The 23,572-nt window shown below is 29.1% G+C and overlaps 2 protein-coding genes across 3 annotated transcripts; one reads left to right on the top strand and one right to left on the bottom strand.

Moving 5' to 3' along the window:
- Positions 1-2,287: 2,287 nt before the first annotated feature.
- Positions 2,288-3,265, bottom strand: LOC101266291 (heavy metal-associated isoprenylated plant protein 26). The gene is made up of 2 exons (XM_019212094.3): positions 2,976-3,265; positions 2,288-2,902 (listed from the first exon to the last, which is right to left on the bottom strand). The coding sequence occupies exons 1-2, from the start codon at positions 3,066-3,068 to the stop codon at positions 2,516-2,518; spliced, it is 480 nt and encodes a 159-aa protein (XP_019067639.1). The 5' UTR covers positions 3,069-3,265; the 3' UTR covers positions 2,288-2,515.
- A 13,426-nt stretch (positions 3,266-16,691) lies between these two features.
- On the top strand, positions 16,692-22,619 carry LOC101266587 (protein MID1-COMPLEMENTING ACTIVITY 1). 2 transcript variants are annotated; one of them, XM_004232464.5, is made up of 10 exons: positions 16,692-16,854; positions 17,207-17,292; positions 17,459-18,248; positions 20,131-20,543; positions 20,677-20,786; positions 20,976-21,047; positions 21,736-21,842; positions 21,944-22,037; positions 22,234-22,338; positions 22,427-22,619. In XM_004232464.5, exons 3-9 carry the CDS (start codon positions 17,841-17,843, stop codon positions 22,284-22,286), a joined length of 1,257 nt encoding a protein of 418 aa, XP_004232512.1. In that variant the 5' UTR covers positions 16,692-16,854; positions 17,207-17,292; positions 17,459-17,840; the 3' UTR covers positions 22,287-22,338; positions 22,427-22,619. The 2 variants fall into 2 exon arrangements, with proteins under 2 accessions (XP_004232512.1, XP_010316435.1); XM_010318133.3 differs by having other exon boundaries at positions 16,845-16,956.
- Positions 22,620-23,572: the final 953 nt, after the last annotated feature.

The raw sequence follows: 23,572 nt of genomic DNA, 5'->3' as shown, positions 1-23,572 counted from the left end.
ATTTTACCCTTTTATCATATAAATTAGTCTCTTGAAAAATTAATTGTACTGTAGGGGTATAATAATAAGAAAATTATCTAATTAAGCAAACATCTAATATATACTTATAATACATTATTATACTTTTTAAAAGAATCACACGTATAGCTCTAGTTAAGGATTTTATAATTATTTTCTCTCTTCTCTCTTAAATATATAAATTATTTTGAGTGATATAAAATGTTAAATTGATACTATTGTTTTCACTGATATTATCTATTTATTTTTTGATATAAATTGCATTTTGTTAATGCATATAGATACTAATTAAATGTATACAATTAATTATAAGATATACAAATGCAATGATAATTGATTCATATACATATTAGTTATGAATATATAATTATCTAACATATATACAAGTATATTTTGTCTTTCTCTTCTCCCTCACTTCTCTTTTTTCTTTCTTAATCTCGTTCACCTCTCTCCCCTGATCTAACACGTACCTACAATTCGTAATTAACCAAAATATAACTATTTTATAGGATTATATTTAGTATTAGCTATTTTTGAAATTTCATCCTTATTTAGTCGGAGTAATTATTTTTTTCCTTAAATATGGGGAAGGATCGATAAAGTTCAGAAGTAAAAAAAGATTAACATACACATTACTTGAAACAAATATTTTTGTCGTTGCAAATAAGTGAAAAATTATTTTTTAAAAAAAGGTTTTTTATTTATTTTTTGTCGAACTAGTACACTTGAAAAATTATAGAATGTATATAAATACTTGATGAAAATAGTAGGAAATTTTCTAATTTTTCCGTACAAAAATATAAGTGTTTTCTTTTTCATCAACTAAATCAAAATATATACTTAAAACAAATATTTTTACCATTTAAAAACATAAATTTTTCATTTATTTTTCACTGAATGAGTTCACTCGAAGAAGTGGATATATGTTCTTAATGAAAATAGTGGGAAATTTCCAATTATTTCATACAAAAATATTAGTGTTAATTTTTTTCTTTTTTCATCAATTCAATCAAAATATATACATACTTGAAATAAATATTTTTATTATTGCAAATAAATGAAAAAATATATATATCTTAAAATAAAAACTTTTCATTTATCGTTCATCAAAAAGGAATTCACTTAAAAAATACATGATGAATGTAGATTCTTAACGAAAATAGAAGAAAATTTCCTAATTTTTCATATGAAATTATTGATATTTTTTCTTTTTTTATTAATTTAATCAAAATATTTACGAATGAGTGGCTATCGGACATTTTCCAGCGAGGTATTCCTTTATTTTAATGCTAGTATATAGTATTTTTTAAGAAATAACCTTTTAAAATCAGAGTAGCATAAGCTATTACAACTACTTTCTAAAATAAAGATCATTAAAATTTGCAAAACAGAAAATACCATATTGTCCTAGCAGTGTTTCCTCCGTAACATTTGTATTTTTGTTGAAAGTGAATATTTAGAAATTAAATAGACTTTGACATATGAGTCGATTATATTTTGAAATTATGAAAATGAGTGATCAAAAATTATTAAACGTCTTCTCATTTTTTGATAACGATGATCAGAACTCAGAGATATAAAACAAAATATATATTCTGATAAGGTAAATATCATTGAATATAATTCATACGTAAAGAATATAATATCTAATAAAACATGATAGGAAAATTAAATGGTAACTTCATTGCTTTTAATTTTCCCATGATGTTTGAATGTTTTTTCTTCCCTTGGTCTTGTGTAATTTAAATACTTAAAATTAAAGTGTGAACACTCATATTTTATTCCACCTTCATCCCTCTAGTTATTATCTTCTGTTCTATAAATGTTTTTCTGATTCGGAGAAAAGAAAAAAAAATGTGTGTATATATATATATATAAAAATGTTGTTCTTCATGAATATTGTGAATTAACAAAGCATAGTATCACTTACTCCCTCATTTTTATGCATATATAATTTAAAAAAAACATGTTTTATGTTTCATCTCATAATTAAATATCAGATAGATAGTCAAATTAGAAGGAAGTTCTATGTTTAAATAAAATGAAATATATTTGTATTCAATTTAGTTATTGACATGAAAAAGGAAATCAAATATATTAGATCGCCTGATAAATTTAATAATTAATAACTTGCTCTACTTATATACATGTCCTTCCAAGCCGTTCACCGATGAAGTCCTATTATCTAAGGATACTATTCATTACATGTATACATATAATTCGAGCGAGTAAAAATGAAACATTGTAAAAAGAAACCAGACCAGAGAGATTCATGAAAATAATATCAATATTCACGAAATTAGATTAATATTTTACAACTGTCATAATATTTAACATACTACTTACAAGATCAAGTAAACCTTATTAATACAAGTTTACATCGACTAGTTAATTTATTGCACGCATCACTTGCAGCTAAAAATCCATAAAAGTCCCTACTCTACCGTAAGAAAGTATATAATATATGACTAGCTTTTTTGCTCAATTTTGATCACTCTCACATGATAATGCAGGCTTGAGGATTTTCATCACTAAAAGCAGTAATATAGTTGACTTCAGTAGAACTCGCCCTCGCCAGGTTCGAAACCTGCGGGTTATCATAGACGTTGCGGACGTATCCTGGCGGAGCCTTCTTATCATAGACGCCCCGCACGTAGGGATGATCCACCAGATCGTAAGGAACGTATGGCCAAAATTCAGCCTTCTTTCCCGTACGATGTCTTACTCGTCGCAATACTTTATCTGGATCAACATAACCAATAACTGTCAGCTTGTGCTTCTTTGGCTCCACTTCTACTTTCGTCACCCCTCTCATCCCTTGTACAGACTTCCTCACCCTCCTTTCGCACCCTTCGCAGTCCATTTTCACTCGTATCTCCACTGTCTACACATTTTTAATATATCATCAGAAACAGATGCATACAGCTTGTTTGGTTTAAATTGAAGCATGCACGTACCTCAAGTTGATTTCTCCAAAGTTTGCTGAGCTTCCTTCTGCTGGTGCCTCGATGGAATTCACAGAGCTCAGAAAGATGATCTAGAAAACCCATTTCCGTGGTGCACACAAATCAGCAAGACGAACTCTTAAAACAAAATACCAATATATATATATGGACAGTAACCAAGACGGTGTAAGAGTATATATATAATTAGTAGGGGCAGCAGCTTATCAAATAGTTGATTTGTACGTGCAGCTTGTACAAATAAGCCACGGGTGGTGCCAGACGGAACTATATGTGGCAATTCTGGGGTCTTCATATAGTGGGAATCTTAGCCTTATCCTCTTATTGCATGTTCCCCACATAAAAAAAAAGGGTTATGTCATTTACACGGTTAATGGTGAAAATCAAATGTCATCGCAGTCTTAATAACATCTGACCCACTCCACTCCAACTGTTTTTGACTTAAAATCGTACTAAATGGATCGATAATTGTGTGATTAGAAAAAAACAAATAAAGAGAATTGAGTCCATGGCTAGTATGACATTTGCAACGGGTCAAATAGACTTGGATCATAGTATAATTTTAGCCAAAAGTCATATAGTGGCCGTTCCAGAGATGATTAATGGGGTGTTATAAGTTGATGATTACCATTCTAAAAGATAATTACTATGTCACATCAAACAATCTTGGCAAATTGAAGGGATTTACTTTTTCCTCTTCTATATCAAAACCATAATTCACATTAGGCGAAAGATTTAAAGATTATGAGTGTACCAATATAAACATAGCTTAAATATAAAATATAAGCTAAATTTAAAATAAAAATAAATTTAAGCAGGATTTAAACTCTAATCTAGAGTGTGATATCTCTATCTTCTATTAATTGCTCAAGAGTATTTTTATATTTTTTTATGAGTGCACTATTAATTATATCGTACTTTCTATCAATTTCTCAAAATATATATATATATATATATATATATGATTTTTTCAAAAGTTATCACGTGCACATAAACCCCCACAAACATAGGATGGTCCGCCCTTGAATCACATCAAACAGTAGGATTTACATTTAATTTATCATGTACTAAGCACTCCTCTCATTTTACTATACCCTATACAAACAGCTTCTAACATGCATAACACTTCTAAAGCCAAGAATCTTTAACTAGGTCCTTAAAGTTGAATCTACTTTAATTTTTATTCCTGGTCCCCTTAATAAGGAAAAAGAAAGAAGTAGATACAGACCCATCGACGTGTCTATGTAATACACTCTTCGTTCGAAATTATTTATCATATTATATTTATCAAAAGTCAATTTAATTAATTTTTAAAAGTAAATTAGATTACATTAATTCAATATTTTAAATAAAAAAGTTAAATATTCTAAAACTATATAAAAAAAATACTATAAAATTATAATTTTTTACTTATTAATATGATGAAAAATGCATCTTAAAATGTTAGTCAAAGTTTTAATTGTTTGACTCTAAAAATATAAAAATAATTACGAAGGGAATAAAAGCTACCAAACAAAATTTACAAAGAAATTCCAACTAATTATGCTAAAACTCGAGCAAATAATTATGAGAATAACAAAGAGTTAATTCTACACGTCCTCATTTATTTGATTCGTCGCTCTGCCTTAAAAAACTTAGCTACAAAGAAATGTAAGAGAAGACTTATTGTGAGACATGTTAACAAGACGACAAAATAAGAGGAAGAAGAAGAAAAGTGAAGTCAGCTGGAAGCAATATATATTCACTTCTTAAAGTTTTGGTTAAATATTATAAATAATTTAATAAGTATTGTTGCTTTGGTTAATTAGATAGAGCGGTTGAAACTGAAGCTCGATATTTATCGTAATAAAATTGGTTCTCCGAGATTTAAAATAAGCCTTAACTAATTAAATATATATTGTATGAGGTAGAGTGTATGGTTAACATTATGCAGGTGTGGTTTGTATAAATCTATGCATTACTTTCGAAAATATATATAGTTGTGATATATTTTTATTCTAAAAAAAATATAAATTTATAAAATTCATATTCGAAGCATTATATAATGCAGTGATAATCGGAAAATGCACCTCTTAAAGTAAGGTTAAAAATCTGAATTTTATATCTATTTTATTTTATTTTTCTTTTTTAAAATTAAGCAATTAACACCATTTTAAATGGTTAGTAGTAGCATTTTTAGTATTTTAGTTTTGGACCTATTATTATAAAATATTAAATTTTTCGATGATAAGAATCTGAACGTCAAATCAATAAAAAAAATTATATCTAAGATCATCTTTTCATTGTAAGAAAGTCATTTCTCTTTTAAAAATACCTCAAACTATCCATATTAGGAGTGCATTGTCTTGTTGCCTGTCCATACCAGTAGTTAGTAGTATTACACATGCAGTTTTTTGTAGTTACTGTCTGATGTTTTTCGTATTTCAATTATCGTATTATTTTATTGTAGTATTGTATTGTTACTATTTGTTGTTCATATTACTATTTGTTGTTTCTTGTATTTTTTATTACTTCTTTTTCTGAATTGTTTTGAACTGTTTTTCCTTAAGCTGACAGTATAATGGAAACATCCTATTTAACTCTGACGTATTATACAATATGCGTACACTTTACCCTCTCCATACTCACATTGTGAGACTATATTGACTATGTTGTTGTATTTAGACATTTAAAGTATCACCAAGAGCTATTCTTAAACCATATTACACGACTTAACTACATATAAACAATCAAAATTAACAGCTAAACCCCAAAATTCAAGTACAATAAATTCAGAAACACGCATACACAAAACCAAACAAAACAACAAGGAAGAGTAAGAAATTACTTACCTAAAAAGAGAAGCATAAGCCCTAGCAGATGGAGAAGGAACCACTGATGGAATGGAGGGAAAGTTTATTTGGGCGGGGTGACCTAGGGATTGGCTAAAAGACAGCTTATTTGAATTTGTTTGTAGTGAATCACCCGCCAAAAGCTGTTGTGGGTCGGATATTTCGTCAGTTATTACACGTGTTGTTTTTCTATTAAATGTGTTTTCTGGACTTAATTTAGAATCCTATGTTGGGGCTTCTCCGCTTATGGCGCAGTTTAGTTACTTTTTTTTAAATTTCTCTGTACTTTTCTTACATCTAATCAATTACAAATGGAATAAAAAAAAAATATTTTTTTAAATATACAAAAAGAGAAAAATATATAATTAAGCAAGTTTGAAAAGGGTTATTATTATAATCTCATAATAAAATGTATGTTTATTATATTCTGCATTGGTTAGTGATAATTTTCCATAGGAGTTAATGCTGAAATTATTTATCCACCATTTGCAATATAATTGTAGAATAGATTATTCTATTATAATGGGATAATTAATCTTTTGAAATATTTCAATTTGTGAGATAATTTTGTGTATTTCATCCTCTTACCAACTCCATCTTTTGCTCTATAAGCCCAATAGAGGCCCATAAACTTTCGAAGATCCAGAAATAAAGAGTCCAATTCTTCCTAGTATTTTTTCAAGTCCTAAAAGCAAAAATTACATAAATTAGTACATTAATTATTAATTTTAGCGATACTTTTTAGGGAAAATTATATATAATAGCAAACTAATAATCCAAATTAAATGGAATAGCTAGGGTTTGATTTAATTGTGCTCCATAGCAAACATTAGCTAAAATTTGCCAGCGTCTCTCTCCCAAAATCTCGCTCACCACTCTCCATTCTTGCTCGTCTCTCTCGCTTTATACACAGAAGTGTATAATTCTATTTTTGTTTTGTATAAAGCGAGAGAAAATTGTATATACACATGCAAAAATGTATATCTTCGTGTTATACACTTAATTATACAATTTACAAACATTTTACTTCAAATATTGCAGAGAAAAAGGCCAACAAATTATACAATTGCGAATTATACAATTGCAGTGAAATACAATTTTCTCTAGCTTTGTACAACAGAAGTGTATATATTGTGTTTCTGTTTTTGTATAAAGCGAGAAAAACATATATCTTCTTGATACACACTTATAATTATGCAATATACATACATTTTAATTCGATTCAATTGTATGCAAAATAAATTATACAATTGCAGCGAAATAGGTCAGCGAATTATACAATTTAGGCCAGCGAATTATACAATTGTATATGTATAGCAAATTATACAGTTTTATGTTTGCTATGGAGCGCATTTATGCAAAGTTTGCTATAGCATACAAATATGAATTTTTTGTTTGCTATATGTGAAACTTGACCATTAATCTATTCGTGAGATAATTTTGTGTATCTCATCCTCTTCACCTGACCAACTCCATCTTTTGCTCTATAGGCCCAATAGAGGCCCATAAACTTTCGAAGATCCAGAAATAAAGAGTCCAATTCTTCCTAGTATTTGTTCAAAGTCAGTGTACTTAAAAGAAAAAATTACATAAATTGGTACATTTTAATGAATAATTATTAATTTTAGCGATACTTTTTATTTATTACCACATATAGCAATATTATGTTAAATCTGCAATATGTATTAAAAGCGAATTATGTATGTAATATACACAAATTATAATTATTTTCAAAATATATTATGTTTATTTGTTAAAATTTGACACATTATATTATAAGTGTATTTTAAAATGTGTGATAAATGTATTATCCATCATTGAAACTTGTATTATATGGGAATAATGAATTGTTCTTTGTAATATGTACTATTGTTTGTCATGGTTTTTATTTTTAAAGTCAAACTATAAAAACTTTGACTAACATTTTAATTATATTTTTTCATCATATTAATATGTAAAAAATTGTAATTTATAGTACTTTTCATATAGTTTTAAAATATCAAATGTTTTGTTTAAAATATCGAATTAATGTGATCTAATTTACCTTTGAAAATTAATCAAATTGACTTTCGATAAGTACAACAAGACAAACAATTTCAGACGGAGAGAGTATTAAACTTGTATTATAAATAAATTAAAAGTAATCAAATAAAAAAAAGATTATTATTGCTATAAATGATAAATATTTTTTTTATTATATAGTATATTTATGTAAGTTTTCCACTAAATGGGTTTAAAATCCGTTATTAGAGCTTTGTGATTTCTCTTGAGGGAGAAGGGACAAAACATTAGATTGTCTTTACTCTTTATAATATTCATGTTAAGGTCGCTATTTAAATTTTTACTTTAAAAATTGTGTAAAAAAGTTCGTGAAACTGATAAAACATTAATTAGATTGTTATCTACAATTATAAAATTTTAAAATGTGATCTAATATTTAAGATTTTTCGTTTACTTAAAAAAATCTTTAGGCAGTACTCTAAAAGATCATAAATTATGTGAAAAATAATTCTTAAAATTTACTAAAAAACTATTTGGGACAACCAACAACACTTTGCGATTTTATTTACCCCTTAGACCAACTTCTTTACCATATATTATTTTGTTCAATTATTTTTTTAAAAATAAATATGTAGGCTGGGTATAAATTATCGTGGATACTACTTCAAAAAGTTGTGTTAAATAAGGCAATTAGTGACAATTGGAGCATTATGGGCCCATTTGTGTACCATGTTTGATATGATTTGTTCTAGCACAATCACGCCAAAAGAAAGTGAAATATTTAATTTACCAAACAAAGCCAACATTCATTGCTTCATACATGATGCAATCAGTGCCAAAATTAGCGGAATGATTTATAGTCTTTTAGAAAGAGCATTTTTTAAGCAATTTTTTGAGTTTGATTAAATTTAAAATTTAATTTTTTTTTTGTTAATATCAAATTTAATCTAATTTATTGTTTAGCTATTACATTCATGTCTTAGTTTATATACACTTTTAATGCGTACGATTCAAATGAAAGTCTATATGTGTGGAGAGACTATTAAATATCACATTGGTGACATAGATTAATTTCTTGATCTTTTTATCAGATATTAAATTTTGACAATTCGATGTGAATTGAAAACATAATAATGAAAAGATACAATTAGGAATCATTTATCGTTAACATATATTAATCGAATTAATCTTGTTTGAATTTTATAAAAAAAATTTGATAAATCACAAGACAAAAATAGGTATAGGCGGCTGAATATTTTTATTTAATACTATGGTGGAAGTTAGAATAAGACAATTATTGTTGAGCTGCAAACAGAATATATATAAAGGCGTGCAACTTTGGTTACGTAAATTCCACCATATATATGAGTTATGACATTTGTGGAATCGCACCCGTGATATTCCACTATCAAAAAAGTTCCCTTTCTTCAGTCTTTTAAAATTAGACAAAAAGTTTTTAGTATAAAATAGACAGCACAAAAAGACATATTTTCGTAGGTTTTAATTTATTTATTTTTACATATATAGGCACTATGATATAACTTTTCAGACTGTATTCCCAATATAAAAGTAAAAAAAAATATAAAATAATTAGCCTAATTAATCCTTGTGTTTTGTTGTTCATTTTGTTCGTTTGCTCAAGAATATATAGAACAATGGGTGTATGTCTGAGAATTCTCCTTTTTTTGTGTGTGTTTTTTGACAAAAAAAACAAATAAATAAGCTAAATTGTATATTGAAATATACATCATATAGTGGCTTTAGCAATTGTTGACAAAGACTATGTTGCTGAATTGTCGCACGATAGATTTGCATATAAGCTACCTAACTTTGGTTACAAGTCCCATTTAAATCATCCAGAAGAAAATGACTGATTGTTGAGTAAACTTTGGTTAGAAGCCCCTTTAGATTAACTATCTTATAAGTAATTTTTTTAATTTTGAAAGTATTTGAAAAGGTTATCTTATAAAGTGTTTTTAAACGTCAAAAAATTTTAAAAATAAATCAATAGATAAAAATAGGTATCATTTATTTATGACTTATAAAAATTACTTTTTATAAGCCTATTCAAACATGTCCTAAGAGTTTGGCTTTTGCTTTTGGTATTTAAGATTAAAGCTTATGTGTTTTGACTTGAAAAGTAAGTGGTTCAAAATATTTATCACTAACAATATAAAAATGTTTTAAAAAGTTATTTAAGCTAAAAAAAAAAAATACTTAGAAGTAAGTAAATTCAAACACTCTATGTTTGCTAGTAATGATATTTTTCGATTTAATATTTATACCCATTAGGGTCTTGACGGATTCACATCATATGATATAAGACCTATTAAAGAGGAAAAAGATTTTTATTGATATATATATATATTTTAAATTATGAATGTTTTCAACCTGAAATGTTTAATTAGTTAAGGATAGTGAAATATATTTCCGTTCTTTCTTCATTTCCACTCTACATAAAGTAAGGAATCATGTTGCCTCTGTCGAAGTGTCAACTACCTTTAGCGTTGGGAAATGACATATATTCTTCAACACCAAACATTCTGCAACCATAAACAATCATCATTAGTTAATTAGTCACTAACTAGTATTTAATTAGCTAATGACATATTTTTTAATTTAAAGTAATTCCTTAATTTCCCATAAAATCATGTAGTATGAGTTTATCGTAAATTTTAATATGGTGGTAGGATTTCAAATTAAATAACATGATCAAAGTCTAGAATATTTGAAAATTTATGCTAAATCCTTTAACATTTGTAGCATTAGGCAAAATGGACCACCTATATACTTCACATTGTACACTGGATTACAATATTTTAGGCACTATATAGAAGTCTACAATAATATTATAGACTTATTTATCATGGATTAATTAATTCCTTCTCAAAATGTATAACTTCCATTGGCAATGCTATTCCACTTGGACACTTGGTAATTATACAATAAATCTTCAAAACTATCAATAGCTACGTACATCGAAGCTAATTACTATCAACCAACAAATGGTGAATGGTAATTGAGTGGTCTCAACTTCAAAATTTTCTAGATAAAAAATCGTTTACAATAATAAATATTTTATCTCAATGTGAAAATTGTGACAATATTACTAATAATCTGATATTAGGTTATAAGGGATATGATGCATGGCTTGAGCCTTCCATGATTATGTCGGGTATCCTCTCATGTCCTTTTAACTAAGGAGTAATTTATTTATTTTTTCACCAAACACGTTCTCCTATAATTATGCTGGATATCCGAATTATTAGTTTTTTTTTTTAATAGATTGATCAATAATAATGAAAATGTTATCATGATTATTAAGAATTAATGTAGTGAATGATGAGATGTAATAACAAGCAATCAATAGAAAGTATCAAGTATATATTCAGTAAATAACTTCAACAATTTTTCGAAATAATATAGTTCTATAACTCTACCGTATAATGTAATGATAGAGTGAATACGTTCACGAGAGTCTTATGTTAGTTAAAATTGTATGGATATTGGAAAAAATATTCTTTACTGCATCGGAGTGAGACTATAGTTTATATGTCTTATACATATGAGTAGTTTCCTTTTTTTGTTATTCAAATAGGATGGGAAGAACAAAAAGTGAATTATTAAGTCCAAATACATAAGTATATTTCTAAATTTGTGAGGTTTTTTTCTTCAGGTATCTCAATTATGTCATTTTTCTATTGAACGATTGAACTCTTATAATTTGTTCCGTTTAAACAAACATCATTGTTTGATATGGAATCAAATTTGTGAGGGGTATTGATAGAGGATACATATGTTGTTCCACAAATCATTAGTCCAATTGATAGTGAAAATATTTGAGAATAATTGTATTTTACTTAAGTCATTTGAACACATTAGAAAACAAATGAGACTAACACGATTTGTCTTCATTCCTTCAATCAAAATTATTATAATTCGAATACAATTGAAAACATTTACAATTGAAAAATTGATCAAAATCAACCATTGGTGTTTTAAAAAAATTAATTCTGAATAATTTAGTAATTCAATTGAAAATGACATAATTGAAATACCTGAGAAAATTTTTTAATAAATTTAAGAATTTGTTTATGTATTTGACCAGTGATCAAGGAGTGAGAAATGAGAATAATGGGCACATAGAATTGATGAAAACAACAAACCGCTAAAGTAAATGGGACGCATGTGCTTTGTTCCAAAGGATATACATTGGTCCCATTTTGACAACTGTAATTTGTAATTTACATGTGTTAATGGAAAGTGTTAGAAATCAGAATTTGAGAGAATTTTAAAATATAAAAAAAGTAAATATTTGATATAATAAAGTAAACTATGTAATTCACCGTCTGACTCAACCCATTTTGAGTCCTTAGAAGCAAATGCAGGAAGATTCAGAACTGGGTTAAGGTGGAGGAAAGGAAGTTGAGCTTCTAACTAATTTCAATGCATAAATAATTTAAAGAAATTTGAGATTTGGAGTGTGTGCCTATGTATTGGTAAATATATTAGTACAATATTCGGCAAGTACAAAAAAGTTATCAAATTATTGAATATCGTTTTCAAATACTTAATAAATATTTAAATATGAAATTGTGTTTGGATACCTTTTTTCTTTTTTTAAATGTCTACCATACTGATACATTTTAATTTTATTTGTCTTTTTGAACATATATAATATATATTAACAGAAAAATATTTTAGATTTCATGTTTTACTCTCATAATTAATTGCTTAACCTCCAATTATTTAGCAAGATCTAAAAGCATATATCATTTAATAAGAATGTTTGTGATGAAATATTATATTTATAATATATGTACATTTGAAAAATGAACTTTTTGACCCATTAAATAACAATAAGCTAGCGTTTGGTCATAGATTTTCAAATATTCTTGGCAAACATTATTTGATTGAAAATTTGGGTGAAATTTCACCATGTGTTTGGCCATAAAATTTGGGAAATATATTTCACCTTTTTAGAAAAATATGATTTATACGCACAAGTTTTAAAAACTAACAAAACTAACTAAAAGTTTGTATTACAAGTCAATTGAATGTTCGTTACAACAATAACAAATAATGTTCATGACACTAAAGCAATGTGGTAATTTGGAGTGAGTGCAACAAGAATTATTACATACATCGTGAAATAGACAAAGTACATGACTTTGTTACCTAAAGCCAATTTTTAATAATTTTCATCAACAATCATATCATTATTTAATATTCACTAAATATTTTATCACTATTTTGATGTTCACGTAAAAAATGATGTAATACAACGCAAACAACAACTAGAGAGGGTGTTTTTGTAAAAGATAAAAGATTGGGGTAAAATTTTAATTTTTAAAATATCTCAAATAATGAGATTTGGCCCAAATACTAGAAAAAACTAGTATTTGGAAATTTGGAATATTTGCCAAATAATGGCAAATTGTATGGACAAACATTATTTGCCAAATTTTTCCCAAATATTATTTGGAAAATTTATGGCCAAACGGGGCCTAAGAGTATTTTTGAACCAAAATATTGATAACAAGAGTATTTTTGGATCAAACTACAAAAGGGGGGGAGTATTTTTATTTCTTTCACATAGTTAAAAAGATATTTTTAAACCAAAATATCGACAACAAAAGAATTTTTGAGCCAAATTATAAATGAAGCACAATTTTCTCCTTTTATATAGTTTAAAAATATTTTTTTACCTTTTTCCTTTTTTTCAAAGACGGAAATGAAATAATATTTAAATGAATATACTTTTCCTAAAAATAATTAATATATAATTTAAATTAAATAGACTCTTTTGGGCAGTGCAAACTGCAGAGAGGTAGTTAGGTGAGACACCGCTTAACTAAAAGCAAACTAAAAATGGCTGGGGAGACCATCAAAATATTTACTACCAGACCACCCGTCCTTGCAGTTCTCTATACCAACGTGGAATCAATAAATAAATATAATTCATTTCGATATTTTAAATGGTGAGCGTGTAAGATAAGACGTTTTATGAAATATAAAGTGAGATATAGGTATTGAGATATGAAATTTAAGTTTATAGATTTATATAGCGTACTTTTATGTATATTCAATTTATAATTTTATTATTAAAGAAAATAAGTAAAAACAAAACTTTTAATTATTTTATAAATATATAAATTTCAATACATAACCTATAACATCTAGAAAAAAGTATTATGCTTTTTATTTGAAAAGATAGTATTACCAATAATGAAGAAAAAAAATTTATAATTACTATTTAAAATATCATTACACGAATAATAAAAAATGATTTGAAGTAAAAAAAGTTAAAGTGGAAAATTTTAAAAAACGCCTAGGACGAATGTTTTATGCCTATGAATTATATTTTTAAGCTTGGAGCTTATGATATGAACTGTGAGACTTATGCCCTACGGATTTACATTTTCAATTTACATCTAAAGTATTTTTGATATGCATCACCTTGAGACTTGCCCCAAAAAAAATATTTTTGGAAACACCGTTTAGTTCCTTATTTATCTTGTACTCTTTCTAATCATACCATCTTATATGAACATCTTATTAAAAATAGTTTTCTTATATTACTTAATTGTTTACTAAATTAAGGCAAATAATTATTTTTTCTGATCAATAATAATTGTTCATTATTGACTTGACAAATTATTTCTTACTATCTCTATCCACTTTTGTTAGTTATATTACGTTTTTCGCAAATCAATTTGATTAATTTTCAAAGTTAAATTAGATTATATTAATTTGATATTTCAAACAAAAAGTTCAGATATTCAAAAACTATACAAATTGTACTATAAATTATAATTTTTTGCATATCAATATGATAAAAAAGTATATCATCAAATGTTTGTCAAAGTTTGTATCGTTCGACTCTTAAAAAAACATAACAAATATAAGTGGACGGAGGGAGTATATTACTTGACCGTTTTACTAAATTAAGATAAAATTAATTACTAGTACTTCTTTGTCCAACAATAGTTATCTATAATTAATTTAACACCGTAATTAAAAAGTAGTAAATAATAGGATAATTTTACCAAATTACTTATATTAAATACAAGTCATCTAAATAATGAAAAAATGAATAGCACTCCCCCACTTCACTTTCTTATCACTTATTTCTAAATAAATTTCATTTTTAATTGTTCCTTATTCCTAAAATAGATTTTTCATTTTTACATATTACTTTCAAAATTTATTTTCTAAATCGTTTAATAGGCATAGTTTGGTAAAACATATTATATCAATAATTATTTTTTTAATATGTGTTCCAAATTAAATTGTGAAAAATAAAAATGAACAAAGGGAGTACTTAATAACAAGAGCAAAATAGAGACAAAATTATAAAATATTCATAGATATTATAAACAAAACAAATATTACTAAACATCTCAAAATATCCCTTTTAATTAATATGACCTTTTAAATAAATTTAAAAAATATTAAAATATTAATTAATTTTTTTATGTTATCTTTGCGATTAATTTTTTTGGAAAATATTTACATTTATTTGTAAATCTTCCAAAAATAAGGGTGAATCAATATAATTGTCTTCTTATTTATGATTTTTTAAGCATTATATAAAATTGTAGACAATAAAATTCACGTCGAGAAAATAATAATCAAGAACGGAAAATTATAGCAACAATCGATTTTATCATTTCAAATGCGAGTGTTACAATCTCTATAATTCCTCTGAATTCGCCTTTTCAAATATAAATTCAAGGGCTTTAAAGCTTGTTCTTGAATCTATGATGAACTTGAACTTGAACTTTATCTTTATCTTGATCTTGACTTTTATTTGAACTCAAGGGCTTCGAGCTTGTTCTTGAATTCGGTGGTCTTGATCTTTCTTGAACTTCAATGCTTGAATTCTTAAACTTGTAGCTTTGTAGAGAATTAAATGGCGTTTGTACCACAGAATTTCTCTAGCTTTTTGTTTAGAATTTTTTTTCTCTTTTTCTGAATTATGAGGACTCCATTTATAGTTTTAGAATAGAGGAGTTGCAATTGGAATAGGATTCCTTTCAGCCAATCAGATTGAAGTGACATGACATTTGGGCTTTATGGAGCGGGCTTATCATCTTTGACACATGTCATGATTCTATTGGTTTTCTTATTTGACTTGGCATGCCACATCATCTGCACACGTGGCGCCAAGATGGGCTCTAGAAATGAGATGAGATTGGGTTTAACAAATTGGGTTCATCCAATGTAGCCCAAATCAATTAATTTAGACTTTAATTAAATCCATATTTATTGGACTTAAATATTTAATTCAATTATATCAATCCACAATATTTATTTGGATTAATATATTTATGAATTCAATATAATCCAAATCATTTTATAAATTTATATTTAATAAATTTTAAATGATTACAAAAATGTAAATGATCAATTATTATGTGATGATAAAAATAAAAAATTAATAAATCTATTAATAATTTCTTAATTATTACGTACAAAAAGGTATAATTTCTTTTTCTCGTTTAAGTACTTTTACACTCTATCTAGTTGCTAAATCATAGTATTACTCGGACCTTAGAAAGAAAAACAAAATCATATTACATCCAGCATAAATATTTGTGGTTTCGTTGTAAAAAATTCTTAGAATTTAGTCCCTAAAGAAATTCAATTTTATATCTTATTTTATTTTTTTAAAAGAAATTTTTTAATAAAGAACCGTATGAGCGTATCATGTGAGTTTCACCGTTTGTGTCTGAAAAAGAAAAAAAGAAGATTAGTCAAAAGATGAACTGTGACCAAAAAGTATAATGTTATTTTTTCAGTAAATAAAATGTCAAATCGGTTTGACAAAAAAAACAAAAACAAAATCGCAAAACCCGTGAAGGTAGTGGTAGATACGAAAAACTAAAAAATATTGAGGGTGTTTCAGTCAATTAAACGCAACAACATAGTGAATGTATGCACTCTCGGCCAAATAAAAGTCCCCCAAGTATCCATTATCTCACTTTGTAAACAGTGTAGATAACGGAGCTCCCAGACAACAGACACCGAAGAGAAACGTGAGTCGTCTTTATCTCTCTCTTCTCTGGTTCACGGAGAAAACAGTTTTTGGGAACTAAAAATTGTCCAAAACTGAAGCTTCTTCTCGCAAACTTATGACTGTAAATCACAGAAAACTATGTCCATTTCCTCTCGATTTTCAGTTCGTAGGAAATTGCATTAACAATTTTATTAGTACTAGTCTGTGTCGTTACCCAAAAAACTGGATTTTAAGTGATTTCAGTAGAAAAACTTGTACATTCGCATAAATCGAGTGTTTCGTGTGAATATATGCATAGAGATATGTGCAGTTTTTTATTTCTTCAATTTTTTTTTGTTGTTGTGTAAATGGTGAATTGAATTCTGTCATAGGTTTAGCTTAGCTTGAAAGGAATGCTGAAAGGACTGCGGGATTGCGGTGGAGTACAGTGAGGTTAACGGCGTCACCGTTAATTCAGGTAATGTTTGTTGCAATTTTGATGGAGTACTATTGAAAATGTGTCAATTCCTTTCCATTTTATTAGTAACTTTTTTTTTTTTCGTGAAGAAAAAGCGAATAGGTAAATAGAATCATAGACTATTTCTGATATGTAGTTGACTCATTCTTTTGGGATTCCTCCGCAGCTGAAATACCGATAGCTGCACTTCTATTTCAACGGGATCTGTTGGAAGCAATTCTTTGGGGTGCATTCTGGTTACATATGATGCTTTTGAGTGTATTTTGATGGTACTGCATGTCTGCGACATTGACTGGAACTTGAATCTGATGAATGATGCATTATGGAAGTTCTATAGAAGTCTATATTGAGTCGGCAATGTTGTTTTCTCCGAGTTTTACCTAATGAATTCAACTTGCTTGATTAAAAGAGCTGGTGGAGACAGCTTGATTTTTTTGTTAAAAGTTTAGAGCGAGTTGCTGTTTTTATACTGGCCCTCCTGCTGATCTGTGCTTGTTATTGAATTGAAATTTAGAGAGAGTTTCGTGTGAATAATCTAGGATTTACTTATGGCGTCATTGGACCATTTTGGGGATATTGCAAATATTGCACAGCTTACTGGAATCGATGCGGTGAGGCTAATTGGGATGATTGTGAAAGCTGCTGCTACAGCTCGGATGCACAAGAAGAATTGCAGGCAGTTTGCACAGCATCTCAAGCTAATTGGAAATTTATTGGAGCAGCTCAAGATTACTGAACTTAAGAGGTATCCGGAAACCCGAGAGCCATTGGAACATCTTGAAGATGCATTGAGGAGGTCTTATTTATTGGTCAACAGCTGTCAGGACAGGAGCTACCTTTATCTGTTGGCTATGGGGTGGAACATTGTATACCAGTTTCGTAGGGCTCAGAACGAGATTGACCAATACTTGAAGATTATTCCTCTTATCACTCTGGTTGATAATGCTCGAGTCAGGGTATGGAGACTTTGCTCTTTTTGTCCATAGTGTTTTCCCTTCAGCTTTATATGTGTTCATTATCGGTTTGTTTCATTGCTCTTTCATCTAAAGATCTATCTTTGTTCTTTCTCATTTTCACTAATGACATGGTAAGGAACTAAGGATATATTCCGAGTTTGATAACTGCAAATCTTGGTTAAGTAGCCGTACTGGATGTCTGTTTGATACCTTTGTTATGAGCTATGATATGAGATTTTAATCCTGCAAACCTTTCACCCATTTTATATCATCAGAGAGTACTTGATTGGTTAATTGCTATTCAACATTTCTTTTATGGTACTGAGGAAAAATAGAGACAGATTTGGCATTTGATCCCCGTTTCTTTGCTTCGCCAAAGCCATCATAACATGAATATGTTTGTATCAGGGAACAAATAACAATAAACCAACAATAGTGGCACTAAATCCCATAGTTTATTCTTTATAGCTGTCAAGGGGAAACCACAAAGTGGGATCAACTAATATACAATAGCTTCTAATACAAATATTTGGTTTGAGCAAATTAGAGATCTATATATGATAAATAGTCCATTTTACTAAACTTATCAGGTATGTCACGTGTTTGAGATTTTAGGATGGTGTAAAGACAATTGAGGAAACAACTATGAGACAACTATATTCTGTACAGTTTTCTAATACATTTTGCTTCCTGCAAAATAGAGCTATTTGATGAGTAGTTCATTTTCCACAAGATTATCAGGTGGGTCATGTTAAAGAGTGTCAAAAGTCCCACATTGGTGGTTAATGATATGGGTGGACTCCTTATAAGGTTAGGTTTGGATTATCCTCCTTCATTTGAGCTAGCTTTTGGAGTGTGAGTTAGGCCCAAGACCTAATTTTACATGGTATTTGATGTCAAAAGTCTCACATTGGTGGTTAGTGGTTAATGAGATGAGTAGACTCAGGCTTGGACAATCCGTGTCAAACTGCAGCACCTCAGAACTCATGAGCGGTTCAATGTGTGTATGCGTGTGGGATCATTGCCTCAAAAACTGATTTGTCTCCAATACTTGTTGGATTAACTAATCATCCATCAATGGCTCCAAGACATTTATGTTTCTCTCTCCCTGCACTATAACTTTGATTCTCTTATCTCCACTTTTTCTCAAATGCACAACAAATAATGAGCATAGTTGAAGGCATTCTTTTAACAGCCATTAGCTCTTTTCATTACTATGGAAAGCTGGCTGTTTCGTAATTCTCTATATGGACAAGTTATCTTTTGTCAGAATATAGATGAGAGAAGGCCCATGCACTTCTGGAAAGTGAAGCTACTATGAGTCTATCTTATTTTATTTTTATAATGGTGGTGTCTAGACTAGCTTGAATTAGGTACATGCTACCTCCCACCAGCGCGCACTTCTATCTGGCTACTCTTCTCACCTAGGATTAGGCTGTTGGCAAGCAATCACCTAGAGTTTTTTTGTCTTCGACAGGATCTGAACCCTCGTATCCAAGGTTTACGCTTGCTTCATTAATAACTTGGCAACATCCTAAAACCTTGTCTATTTTGAGTCTATTACAATGAAGAAGGGGCAGCTGTGTTGTTTAAATATTTCAATCATCTAGGTAGAATCTTTTTCCTCTTAAAGTGAAAGCTTCTTATCATGTTTAAGTTAGAGAAAATTGCACTGGTAATAAGACAGTCCATCTGTCACAATAAGAACAACCTGTTACTTTACCTAATATTCTTATTCTTCTAATGCCAACTCTAGCATGTTTAAGCTTTTTTTGACTGCAGTTACTCACAATTGGAAAGTGTTTTTACATGCATACATTTGGTGTTCACAATAACCTATTATCTTCCAAGTTGACAGATCTTGCTTTCCATATGTTGACAGGAAAGGTTGGAATATATTGAAATGGACCAGCGTGAATACACACTGGAGGTTGAAGACATGAAGGTGCAAGAAGTGATTATGAAACCAGAGCCTTCTAAAGATGATACAATAATATTAACGAAGAATCTTTCCTGTTCTTACCCAAGAGTGCCTATCAATGAGGCAATTCAAAAAGAAAATGAGAAACTCCAACTAGAACTACAGCGCTCGCAAGCTAATTTAGATGTAGGTCAGTGTGAATTCATTCAGCATCTTCTGGATGTCACAGAAGTAGTTGCCAATAACTCTCTATCATTGAAGAGTTCACCTGCCAAACCTCTCAAAAAGTTGGATCAGAGTTACTCGAATGTTGATACTGAGAAGGTATATTATGACGATTATGCTAAAAGTGATGAGAAACAGACAACTTCAAGGTAAGTTGCTTAAGTATAGTAGCTTAACTGTAATTTTCTGTTGGAAGCTGTAGTATCTCTTAAATTAAGTGTGAGGCTAGGGTCCATAGCCTATTTTCAACAGATTCTTTTAAATGCTTAAAAATATTTACAGAAACACTTCATCAGTTACATCAAGACATGACCTGCTTTCCTCAAAGGGTTCACATCAATATGAAGAGTGGCATTCAGATCTGCTGGGCTGCTGTTCAGAACCTCTCTTATGTATGTTCCAGAATAATGTTCTATATTCTCCATACCATGTATCTTGTGATGTTTAATTGCCATTATGCTAAAGTACAATGTTTGGATGCTTGAAAGGGTTTGATAACTAACATCATCATTTTGGGCCGATATCATCATATTAGGTGCAATATCAAGATAATCCTAGTTAATGCCGGATTTACTATGCAGGTATTAAAACCCTTTTCTTTCCTTGTGGTACATTTTCTAGAATTGCCAGTGTTGCTGCGGACAGGCATATATGTAAGTGGCTTTATATTCCATTTGAAATTTTTTTGTTTATTATTGCTCTAGTTGTGAGTAACTTGGGGTGAAAACTGAGCCATCCTTTTTGTAATTATTAATCTTCTTTCTCTTTGTTAATCAATGATGGAACTTGTTCAATTAATAACTCTTGTCATTTTTGTTGGGTTTCTTTGTCTAGAAGTTTGCGGTTAAATCTTAGCATTACACTCTACTGTACAGTCAGATATATCAACTTTATGTTTCCTTGGTTGACTTTCTGATCATTGTTAATTTATCAGAACTATGTATAGCAGCCTTGTCAACTATTTCAACTTTAGGAACTATATGAACTGGTTCATTTAAGTTCAATTTAAAAAGTCACTGGACCCATCAAAAGTTGGTCAAAAGCTCTTTTTCAACTAGCATTACATTGATTATGCAAGAAAAAGAACTACACGGCCATCATTATGTCTTTTAAGTTGAATCACCATAAAATGTTGAACTTTAAATTGAATTTTCAGCGTTATAATTCAAATTCTGTGGGGCATAATCAGATATATTATAGCAATCTTCTTTAATTGAAAATTCAAGAGCTGTTTCCTTGGCTTTTGTATCAACTGCTGTAGTTCTGCTTGGTTTTTTCAGTTTATTCCTTTTTATACATTGAAGCTAACCAAAAAAACACTTTTGAATGTGTGAGATGCAGCTTCAGCGGATGCTTGTAATGAATTAATGGCTTATTCCTTGATACTGTCCTGCTGTTGTTACACATGTTGCATCAGAAAGAAGCTTCGGAAAAAGCTAAACATCAAGGTAAGGAGAAAAAGTTTTTTAAAAAATAAGTACCTGATCATACATGCTGTGTCAACTCATGTGCACTGGTGGTTTTCTTTTTCTTTTCTTTTCTTTTTCAGGGAGGTTGTGTTGATGATTTTCTTTCTCATTTGATGTGCTGTTGCTGTGCTCTTGTCCAAGAATTGCGCGAAGTCAAGATACGTGGGACACATGGTATATGCTTCACAGGAAAATTCCACTCCCTATTTCACATGTTTATGATACTTTTTTTTGTGTTAACAAGATTTGGCTGGGAATTGCATAGTAATTTCTTAACTTGGCTTTTAGCAGATGTGGATTCCTAGTCTGACTTCCTTGTGATTGTATTAAGTTCATTTTTAATATAGTGATTCACCCATCAATGATGCAGGTATAGAGAAGACGAAAATAAGCCCTCCAACCACTCAATTCATGGAATCCTAGGAAGCTAAACCTGGCTTTTTTAGCACAAAATATCAGAAAGCACTATATGGAGGTACTGTTTGTCGCTATTGTTACTTGATAAGTGAGTTCCTTTGTGTGTTTAAATCTTGTATGCAATAATGTTATTCTTTGATGCGCAGGTTCGGTGTGTATAATTGACCCAGAGTTGTTCATTCGTTTACATGGTTACTGGTGACTATACATGTATGTGATGTAAGAATCTGTTCTATGTGGTGTACATGCAGGAATATTATGGTGTAACTATGGATGAATATCATGACGTATTTTTTGTGAAAATAAAAGATAACAACTACTAGGTTGTTGCAGTTCCAATCTTTGTTAATGTGAAGATTTTATCACACACACACCGCACTCCCACCCCACGGCCCCAAAATAAGAAGAAAAAACACCCCATTTTTCTGTTGTTGAGTGAAGCCATTTAACATAAAGCCATAATCAAGGAATAAAATTCGAATTCCAATTGTAATTTGAATTTTGATAACTGGGCTCATTTCAGTCTACTACGTAATTTTAAAGAAATTTTTTTTATTTGATATATTTTCTGGGAAAAAGTTCTATTAGATACTCAAATAAATTATAAGAAAATAAATTTGAATTCAAATCTTAGTAAGAGTTGAATGGATTAACTTATGGATATCCACTTTTTAGCTCATTAACATGAAACAATTTTCTACAGATAAATATATGAAAAGAAGTATAGAACAAAAGTTAAAGCAGAATGCAAATTCGAGCAATTTCAAATACTACAGTACAGGAGCAAATATTGACCGTCCCCTTACTACAAAATCATATTGTCAATAAAGTAAAATAGCTTGAATTTAAATTAATGAATTTCAAAACGGGATATAAAGAAGAGAAAGGGTGAAACAGTGATGATGTCGTTTTCAAGCAACCGAAAATTTTAATGCTTCTAATTAACTGCTACAAAGGTTTGGTGAGAAATATGTATAAAAGACTTCGACTGAAAAAAATAATCCATATAGTAGTGCGGAAAGACTTTTCGCATGTCTAAAAATATGAATACAAGTGTGACAGTTCAATCAACATTATCAATTCATAATTTGTTAGTAACATAGACAATTTTAGGAACTCAAAAAAAAATAAAAATACATTTATATGATACACATGACTTATATAATTAAGTTTTTATAAGTTCGAACCCAACAGTTGCATGTCATAAAATAATGGTTAGAAGTTGCACTCTTTGTTGGTGCTACTCCTTTGTTGAAAACAAAAAATAAAAAATAATGTAACCACCCTTCCAA

The sequence above is a fragment of the Solanum lycopersicum genome, chromosome 2, assembly GCF_036512215.1.
Source record: "Solanum lycopersicum chromosome 2, SLM_r2.1".
Lineage (NCBI taxonomy): Eukaryota > Viridiplantae > Streptophyta > Magnoliopsida > Solanales > Solanaceae > Solanum > Solanum lycopersicum.
Note: the sequence above shows the minus strand (reverse complement) of the source record. Positions and strands in the feature narration are given on the sequence as shown.

Excerpts from the sequence above, each read along its gene's own strand:
- LOC101266587 (XM_004232464.5), top strand. The coding sequence starts at position 17,841 with ATGGCGTCATTGGACCATTTTGGGGATATTGCAAATATTGCACAGCTT. Across the intron at positions 20,787-20,975 it reads CTGTTCAGAACCTCTCTTAT|GTATTAAAACCCTTTTCTTT; the intron begins GTATGTTCCAGA and ends TTTACTATGCAG. Across the intron at positions 21,048-21,735 it reads TGCTGCGGACAGGCATATAT|CTTCAGCGGATGCTTGTAAT; the intron begins GTAAGTGGCTTT and ends TGTGAGATGCAG.
- LOC101266291 (XM_019212094.3), bottom strand. The coding sequence starts at position 3,068 with ATGGGTTTTCTAGATCATCTTTCTGAGCTCTGTGAATTCCATCGAGGC. Across the intron at positions 2,903-2,975 it reads TTTGGAGAAATCAACTTGAG|ACAGTGGAGATACGAGTGAA; the intron begins GTACGTGCATGC and ends AAAAATGTGTAG.